General features: G+C 43.8%; 1 protein-coding gene across 2 annotated transcripts in view; it reads left to right on the top strand.

Moving 5' to 3' along the window:
* Positions 1–779: 779 nt before the first annotated feature.
* The window catches only part of LOC129840925 (protein WWC2-like), a 73,416-nt gene continuing 64,195 nt past the window's right edge, over positions 780–10,000 (top strand). For both annotated transcript variants that reach the window (XM_055908969.1, XM_055908968.1), the window contains exon 1: positions 780–1,102. In XM_055908969.1, coding sequence (XP_055764944.1) covers positions 969–1,102 — 134 coding nt within the window. In that variant the 5' untranslated portion in view covers positions 780–968. The remainder of the gene's footprint in view (positions 1,103–10,000) is intronic.

Raw genomic sequence — 10,000 nt, 5'->3', positions numbered from 1 at the left:
CAGGCCTATTTACAAAGCTGAAATATGCACTGATTCACCCATAACAGTCAGAAATAGAAAATATAATTCTATACCATATGCTATAACACTGATATACACTGAGTGTACAAAACATTAAGAACACCTTAAGAACACCATTACCTCCTAATATTGACCTGGTCAGTTTATGTCATGGAAAGAGCAGGTGTTCATAATGTTCTGTACACCCAGTGTATAGACTTATAGGATGCCCTTTACAAAAAGTTGAGGCACCACGCCATAATGGAGTAATTTCCCTCCCTTATTCGTATCACAATGACCTTTTACCAGTTCAATATAGACACCAATAAAATATATTTTTGGGGTTATTACAGCAATCACAGATTGTCCCTTTAAAGTTATGCAGTGTTGTTAAACTTTCTCTATTATTACATTCAATAATTATTTCCCCAAGTTTATGTAGATATTGAATTATCTGGGGACATATCATATTTTATCCCTGTCACTGTCCCATCATCCTATCTGCCTATATTTTGCAATGGTGCATATTTCACCGTTACAAAACTTTTTCTCCCAGTTCTTGCATAGAGCGACAGCGGCGGATAACAAAACTATTTAACGCGGCGGTGTAATGTGTCCCGCTTATCTGGAATGGGAAATGGGACCAAATACTTCGATGGGACCAGTGTAACAAGTTGTCTTGACAACACACATTTTCCACTGGTGATGTCTTGGAAAGGGTTAAGCCGCAGGAATGCAACACTCAGGAATGTGCATGCAAATAGATTTATGCTAATGATATGCTAATGTTCCGTTGGCTGGGAACGGAGTCAAGTCTGTCTGTCCCGGTCTGTCCGGGCCTATGTGTTCTGCTTGGAACCCAAGATGGAGGACAGGGGAAGGCAAAACATGGATCTTTACTGAGTTTTTCGTCGCTTTTTACTATTCCACTGGAGTTTTTACCGTACTTATGGCGGAACTTTTAGAAGATGAACATGCCTAGAAAGGGGAATGGCCAGCTGCCGTTACCCGACGGCTGGGAAGAAGCAAGGGACTTTGACGGCAAAGTGTTTTATATCGACCACAACACTAAACAAACAAGCTGGATAGACCCGAGGGACAGGTAAGCAAGAGTGCGGCTGTTTGCGAAACTTTGCGAAGTTGACACGGGCAGCGTTTGTAAACAGTTTATAAACAGTTGATACACACTTTTACGTAACGACACAAAAGGGTTTCGAACAAGCAAATGCCTTGAACAGTAAAGTTAACTGTTACAGTAACTAGTTGTATTTTTATAGTGTGAAACTATCAACACGCCTTTGCTAAGTTAGCTAGCATAGTATAATGTTATTGCAAGAACGCGCAGAACGTGTCATTTGAGCATATCTAGTTATTGCAAAAACTCTGATAACTGATAGCTAGTTGCATAGTTTAGAGAAATTGAATTTCAGCTGGCTATGCCGGATGTAGCTAGCTGCTATCTATAGTTTGCTAACTGGATAGCTAACTTTCTGATGCCATGGTTTGGAATAAATTCCTTACGATGCTAACGTTAGCTAGTTTCACAATTTATATTAGGTTTCAACAAGCCATAGCCAGCTAACGTAGCTAGCAACATTATTCTTATGAGCTAGCAAGCTATCAAACCAACGTGCTCATTTTATGCAACTACAGCAAACTCGTGAGCTCTGTTGTTGCTGAGATTCTAGAACTTCTACTGCGTATGATTCTATTTGATCAGAGAAGCAAATAGGTACAAAAATAAAAGCAATACTAAAGTTGTTACAGTAAAATAAGCTATAACGTTACACCCATTCTCACAGAGAAGCAAATATGTACAAAATAAAAGCAATACTAAAGTTATTACAGTAAAATAAGCTATTTCATTACAGATGGCTATACTTACTATTTATGAAAAGGCAATTAAAATGCTAAGCACAAACGCTAGGGAAGAAAGTGGAGTCTCCTGCACTTTCTGAAAGGACCCTGATAAGAATCTATGCCATTTTTTTTTAAAGCTCCAGCTCCCTAAGTTATCGTTTTGGCTTTTGTAAATGTTTGATTAAATTGTCATGAAAAATATGGTAATCTGAGATCCCCCAAATGTAGGGGCTCCCGAGTGGCGCAGCTGTCTAAGGCACTGTATCTCAGTACTAGAGGTGTCACTACAGACCCTGGTTCGATTCCATTGTATCACAACCGGCCGTGATTGGGAGTCCCGTAGTGCGGTGCACAATTGGCCCAGCGCTGTCTGAGTTTGGCCGGGGTAGGCAGTCATTGTAAATAAGAATTTGTTTTTAACTGACTTGCCCAGTTAAATAAAGGTCAAATAAAATAAAACATTTCCTCTGGAGAAGTGAAGGCCTCCGGTGCAGACGTATGTTGCCTCCTATGAGCAGGTCTGCTCTAGCTCACTAATCACTGATATGCTGTGCCTTGGTATTGGAGAAATAAAAAACATTTAACACGCAAAACACAATCATCTTAAACTGTAGCATATTTGATTGGCATATTATTATAGGCTAATTTCATGGGGAGGAAGAAACCTAACAGCCCATTGCTTTCAATAATAGGCTAATTCTGTACATTAGCCGGTATTGACACGCACACTTAATTCAATTGAGGTCTTTCTTACCCGTGTTTTATTACATTAGGTTCACCACACGGCACAAGCCACTTATAACAAACCATTAAGCTCTAATTATGAGGATAATTGGTCAGAAAGTCCGGCAGTAATGGAAGGATAATGCCTAGCTGCACTATGGAAATGTGAGATTCGCTAATGCTAATTTAGTTGTACGTTACAGTGTCGAGTCATGCATAGAGAGAAAATGGGTCGCTTGATTAAAGCGCTCAATGCCTGAACCTTTCTAGTCATTAGCCTAAGTTCTATTATTGAACTCAATTTGCTTCATATCAATCGCAACAGTAGTCCTATATTGTTGTCATATTGACACCTCATCATATGCATGTCAGATGTGTGTTGCTGATTGAAACCTAAAGAGTCTGAAGAGAAGGCCATGTGACACTGTGCTGAAAACGGATGTTCCAGCCTGCGCTCACTCAGACCCCCCTAAGCTAAACGAGCGAGGGTATAATTGAAGCCAAATGCTTCTATAGTGTGTCTTAATGCCCTATACTGTTAGAAAACGGCGAGCCTATAATAGGTGGCATGCCAGCCGTTCCTATGAGGCCACCACCAACACCACCAGGCATTGTGAATGATATACATCAAGTTGCTCCCACTTAGAAACCAGCCAAAACACCATTATCCACGGTTCCCTCCCTCCACCTGAACTGCGTCTAGATTCTACACATTCTAGAATGATATGAACCTTCTAGAATGATAGGCTAATACCTCTAATTCTAGAACGGTGTTAATCGGCAAGAATGGTAGGATGCCGTGTCAGGGTGGAAGGGAATCATACTCAGCCCCGTTTCACAATCTCAATCTTGGCCCAGGCTCAGAAATGCTGACGGTATTCACGACCCTAAGGACCTTGCCGTGATATGTTGAGGGGAAGAAATCATATATTCTGTTAACGTATTTGAACCATAGGGGTATGTAGGTCTACTACTATTAGGCTACTATTGGTTCTGGCCCTGTATTGTCTGTCGATGCATTGTCGTGAAGAACATAACGGTTATAAAGATAGGGTGTACTGTGATAAGAGGGTTTGCCTGACTAATATATCCTCTGTGTTACCGGCGGCCGTAGCTTTGGCTGCGCGCCCTGTTTCTTTCCACCTCTGCTACACCTCACCGTCCTGTTCAGGAGAGAAGTTGCAGGTAGGCACAGATCTAGGATCAGCTTATTCATCCGGGCTACTGTGCACTTTGAGATTCTTTACTTTAACGAAGTAAAAGTACATTTCTTTTGATTTTCCCATGATGTCAACGAAGTTCCTAGATCAGTAGTCCTACTCTGAGACTCTTTATGAGTATGGGTCCAGGGGAGATTGTGCTGTCTGGCTTGTAGGGCTGGGAATTGCCAGTGACATCAAGATACGATATTATCAGGATACCTGGATGTCGAAAAGATATGTATTGCGATTCTATGTGTACTACGATTCGATTCTGTGATTTAATTTTGATTTGATGTTCCAAACATATTGCTCACTATATGTCTGCTGCAGAGAGACAAGAGAGACCATGAGAAAACAAGTTTTGATCAGCCAGGGAAATAAAAGTGCTGAAAACATGCTGGTTCACTATTTAAAAAGAAGATGGAGAACAAGCTACAGGGGAGTCAAATAATCTAATATCATCCCAAAATAATATTGTGATGTGTAACTGTATCAACCCCCCACACCATTACTGGCTTGAAGTAATCCAATGCAGTTGTAGGCCTATGCACTTAATGGTGTTAATTGCGGCCGCTTGTTGACAGCTTGGAGACAGCTTGGTAACGCAAGAAAGGCGACTTGATGCATTTTGCTGAAATGTTCTATGATTCGGTGAATGTTGCCATCATATTGTTTTGTTTGGTTGCGAGGTACAGGTTCAGTGCATCATAATAACCATGACGTGATGGATTGATGGAACAGAGACATGCGTAGTGTGCCACAAAGAATAACTCACTTCCTCCGAATAAGTTGTCCATTAATGATTCTCCATTGACCTAGGATGGAACTTTTCATCATAAGATGGATTTGTGTATGGGAATTGGGAGAAGTCCCGTTGCCAGATAGCAACAGGTGTTTCATATTTACAAATGATCTGCCCCTGTACTCTGGTATTATGAAGTAAAGTTGGAGAGCACGAACCCTGTCAACGCAATATCCCCCAATTCATCCCAAAAGGATGTGTTTTAAAAAGATTTTGGTGTGTGCGTGTGTGTGTTATACTTGGAATCCAAGTGGACCCTCCCACCTTTAGCATAGCACTCCGCCAAGCCGCGCCAAGACTGTCTCATGCTTCGCCTGCACGTCATCCCCTCTCATCCCCATGGTTACAGTCAGGCCAGGGACTAGACCTGTTCTGTTCAGTCAAGCAGAGGGGACCCTGGCTTGCCAGTGAAGGAATACACATTTTTGGCAGGAAAAAGGAATCGCTCTCTTTTTTTCCACCTTTCTCCCTTGCTTTCCCTCGCCTCTCAAATTCACATTTAAACGAGCTTCATTGTCCGAGTCCTAACTGACAGGAGTGATTTAACGTTGTGCAAGCAATGTAAGTTCTACAATATGGTTGACAAATTATTTCAATCTCTCTCGCTCTCCATCCTTCTCTTCTTTCTCACTCCCCCTCTCTCTTCCCCCTCTGCCTCCCCCTTTTCTATTTCACTTTCAACTCTCCCTCAGACATCCTCCTTCCTCTATCTTTTCCCCTCATTCTTTCTCTCTCCTCCCCCTGACGTCTGAAAGGCCCAGCCGTCCAGATCTCAGATTTATGAGAGAGTGGCTGAGAATAAGAGGCAGTGTCAGAGTGCTGCACCACATTCCTGAGCCCTCCCTCCCCCCTGTCTAAATCCCCCAGAAAAGAGAGGAACGTAAAATGACTCCCTCCTCACTGCTCCAGCCCCAAAAATGTTTATTTCCAGAAGAGGAGGCAGAGATAAGACTCCAGCCCAAGTTTCTCCCCTCCCATGCACACACAGGCGCGCGTACACACGCAGACACACACACGCACAAATTCTCTTGGCCCTCTGTTTGGAGCTTGACCCGTTTAATTGGGGCGAATTTGTACAAGCACGGCCTCTGCCACAAAAGTCTTCCCTCTCTCTCTCTCCTTTTTCTTCTTCATTTTTTTGGCGCTCTGTATGACTTTGTTGGCACGGTGGGGGGGGGGCGATAATAAAAGAAGTGATGTAAATCGTGGCTTTTCACAGCTGCTGGCATCTGTGCTTGAGTGGGAACGAGAGGGAGAAGAGAGAGGAAGGGGGAAATAGAGGGAAGACAAAAACAAGAGTGTGTGGTAGCCTTGGAAACCAGAAAACATGGCCGCGTCCTGTAATGTGCGACACACATGGCCGTCCACAGGCCACGGTTTCTTGCTCCTCCACTGGAACAAAAGCCTGCACGCCTGTTACTGACCTCTTCCGTAGAGCATCTCTTAACACAGGGGTCAACATTCTAGTGTGAAAGTGAATTTCAACAAAGTAGGCCCGTCTGGAGATGTAGCAGCTAGTTTGTTTTGTTGTGGTCTGATAGGCTAATTGCTTAGGTGCAAAATTAGCTTTGGCCAGAAACGAAGCACTAACTCACATTTGGGGTTTCCATTGTCAGGATGGTTACAGGTTGTTTCTCACATCCATTCAACAATCAGCCTGTTCTGTTCTGGAGATACTGTCAGAGACAGTGACTAATGGGAGTCTCTTTTAGTCTCTTTATGTCCCCTCAGCCGACCATTGCGGTGAGAAATAGGCCCAGGCCTAGAGACCTTGGATCATTATTACCATGACGATAGTGGACAGTGTACAGTCCAATCATTCCACCCCACCTTTCCTGTTGTCTTTCTCTTATCTCTCCCTCACATACCTCCTCTTCACACACTCGCACAACCACTCCTCTCTGTAGTGGTGATGTTTGGCTCCTATTCTGTTGGTCGGGACGCATCAAAAGGTGCTAGTCAGTCAGACATCTTATCTTAGCCACAGCAACAAGCTCCAGTCCAGGTCTTTGTGTCCCACTGCTGACTGTGTGGCTGGCAACCTCAGTGATTTGTCCTTTGATGTGTGAAGGGCCAGATTAACACTTTTCTCTCTTTTGGACATGATGTCATTTGTAGCAGTCTTGGTTGTTGTGCAGGGGAAGGAGGTGCCCAGAGGTGATGTATGGGGCTGATGGAGGTGTTGGGCTGGCCATTGTGTGTGTGTGTGTGTGTGTGTGTGTGTGTGTGTGTGTGTGTGTGTGTGTGTGTGTGTGTGTGTGTGTGTGTGTGTGTGTGTGTGTGTGTGTGTGTGTGTGTGTGTGTGTGTGTGTGTGTGTGTGTGTGTGTGTGTGTGTGTGTGTTCAGAGCACAATGATGTGTGTATGGTGATACAGAATGTGTGACATGGCAGTTGGGTGAGATGAGGATATCTCATTGTGGGGTGCGGGGTGGATAGCCAAGGTGTGAGTGAGTTATCAATTTCTGGAATGTGGCACACACACACACACACAGAGGGGCAGACTACCTGTCAGAAGATAGTGTGACACACCATAGTGTGACTATTGAGGCGGCAGGTACGATTGAAGTCGGAAGTTTACATGCACCGTAGCCAGATACAGTTTTTCAAAATTCCTGACATTTAATCCTAATGAAAATTCCCTGTCTTAGGTCAGTTAGGATCACCACTTTATTTTAAGAATGTAAAATGTCACAATAATAGTAGAGAGAATTATTTATTTCAGCTTTTATTTCTTTCATCACATTCTCTGTGGGTCAGAAGTTTACATACACTCAATTAGTATTTGGTAGCATTGCCTTTAAATTGTTTAACTTGGGTCAAACGTTTCGGGTAGCCTTCCACAAGCTTCCCACAATAAGTTGGGTGAATTTTGGCCCATTCCTCCTGACAGAGGTGGTGTAAATGAGTCAGGTTTGTAGGCCTCCTTGCTCGCACACACTTTTTCAGTTCTTCCCACAATTTTCTACAGGGTTGAGTTCAGGGCTTCGTGATAGCAACGCCAATACCTTGACTTTGTTGTCCTTAAGCCATTTTGCCACAACTTTGGAAGTTTGCTTGGGGTCATTGTCCATTTGGAAAACCCATTTGCGACTAAGCTTTAACTTCCCGACTGATGTCTTGAGATGTTGCTTCAATATATCCACATGATTTTCCATCCTCATGATGCTATCTATTTTGTGAAGTGCACCAGTCCCTCCTGCAGCAAAGCACCCCCACAACATGATGCTGCCACCCCCGTGCTTCACGGTTGGGATGGTGTTGTTCGGCTTGCAAGCCTCCCCCTTTTTCTTCCAAACATAATGATGGTCATTATGGCCAAACAGTTCTATTTTTGTTTCATCAGACCAGAGGACATTTCTCCAAAAAGTACAATCTTTGTCCCCATGTGCAGTTGCAAACCATATTCTGGCTCTTTTTATGGCGGTTTTGGAGCAGTGGCTTCTTCCTTGGTGAGCGGCCTTTCAGGTTATGTCGTTATAGGACTCGTGTTACTGTAGATATAGATACTTTGAACCTGTTTCCTCCAGCATCTTCACAATGTCCTTTGCTGTTGTTCTGGGATTGATTTTCACTTTTCTCATCAAAGTACTTCATCTCTAGAAGACAGAACGCGTCTCCTTCCTGAGCGGTATGACGGCTGCGTGGTCCCCTGGTGTTTATACTTGCGTACTATTGTTTGCACAGATGAACGTGGTACCTTCAGGCGTTTGGAAATTGCTCCCAAGGATGAGCCAGACTCAGGTCTTGGCTGATTTCTTTTGATTTTCCCATGATGTCAAGCAAACAGGTTTGAAGATAGGCCTTGAAATACATCCACAGGTACACCTCCAATTGACTCAAATGATGTCAATTAGCCTATCAGAAGCTTCTAAAGCCATGGCATCATTTTATGGAATTTCTCAAGTTGTTTAAAGGCACAGTCAACTTAGTGTATGTAAACTTCTGACACATTGGACTTGTGATACAGTGAATTATAAGTGAAATAATCTGCCTTTAAACAATTGTTGGAAAAAATTCATGCATAAAGTAGATGTCCTAACCGACTTGCCAAAACTATAGTTCGTTAACAAGAAATTTGTGGAGTGGTTGAAAAATGAGTTTTAATGACTCCAACCTAAGTGTATGTAAACTTCTGACTTCAACTGTAGCCTAGTGGTTAGAGCGTTGGGCCAGTAACAAAGGTTGCTAGATGGAATCCCCGAGCTGACAAGGTAAAAATCTCGTCGTTCTGCCCCTGAACAAGGCAGTTAACCCACCGTTCCTAGGTCGTTTAGTTAAATAAAGGTTAAATCAAATAAATACAAATGAAATAGTGGAGAGGAAGGAGGGTGGTCCCTATCTTGTCACTTCGGTACGACCTCTATTTTGACATTGCTTAGTGTCGCTGCTGACCTCACTGAGTTTTGTATGAGGACAATTCTCAGTGATGGGCCTGTGTCCAAACAGTAAAGTGTTGGTTTGATCAGTGTGATGTTAGTGATTGGTCTACTGATAATGTGGAGGTTTTTAACTTTTCAAACGCTTGGTGCATGCATTCGTTCTTCAGTTGAACAGCCACTCTGATGCTAAACTAGTAGCATAGTAATAACTGTAGATAATAGTCATGGTAGGCCAATACCTGTAGTAGGACAGTGCGAGGACAGCAGACCAGTCCAGAGACTGGCTTCTGAGTTCAAAGGTCGTCGGTGGTGTACGGAGTGCGATAGTCGGCCGACCCAGCCGAGGGGACATACCAGGAATACCACCTGTCTAATTTTTAACTTCTACAGCCGAGAGGGAGCGTGCATACCAGACTGACAGCCGCCCAGGCCAGGAGAGATGGCCTGTGTGTGTGTGTGTGCACCTGTTTGCATTAGCGTTTGTGTGTCTTCGAGTGAGAGTGCACTGAATAAACACAGTGAAGTACGCCGGGCGGCATGCTGGCTTGGCTTAAACTGCAAGTTAATACCCATTGCCCACATTCTTAGACTTATCCAATATAGACTCTGTCCCAGTTTCTCAAACAGATTTTGGCGTTTCAAAGATACAACACATTCTTCCAAAGCCGCTCTCTCCCTCTCACTCCTACACCCGTTCTCCACCCCCATTTTGTCATGACCCCGCCAGTGAGCTTGGCCGTCTCTCGTCTACTGTCTACATGGGCCAAGTCATCCAAACTACCAGTGGAACAGAGAGCGCGAACAATGTGCAGGCAGCCACCCAGCCAGTCCTTGGGCAACGCATCCCAAATAGAAGGCACAGTGGTTTAGTGTCCCTTCTCTCTCCCTGTCTAGCCAGACTTCCCCCCAGCCCACAGCCACAGTAACAGAAGGGACCTTGGCTGAGTGAGTGGTACCACGACGCCAGTTTTAGACTTTGGTCCCTCAGGAATGTGTCACTGTTACTGCTGGATGCTCCAGTGTTGTTGTTGTT

Source organism: Salvelinus fontinalis, chromosome 42 (assembly GCF_029448725.1).
Source record: "Salvelinus fontinalis isolate EN_2023a chromosome 42, ASM2944872v1, whole genome shotgun sequence".
Classification (NCBI taxonomy): domain Eukaryota; kingdom Metazoa; phylum Chordata; class Actinopteri; order Salmoniformes; family Salmonidae; genus Salvelinus; species Salvelinus fontinalis.
The sequence above is the reverse complement of the archived record's forward strand: the minus strand, read 5'-3'. Positions and strand labels throughout refer to the sequence as shown.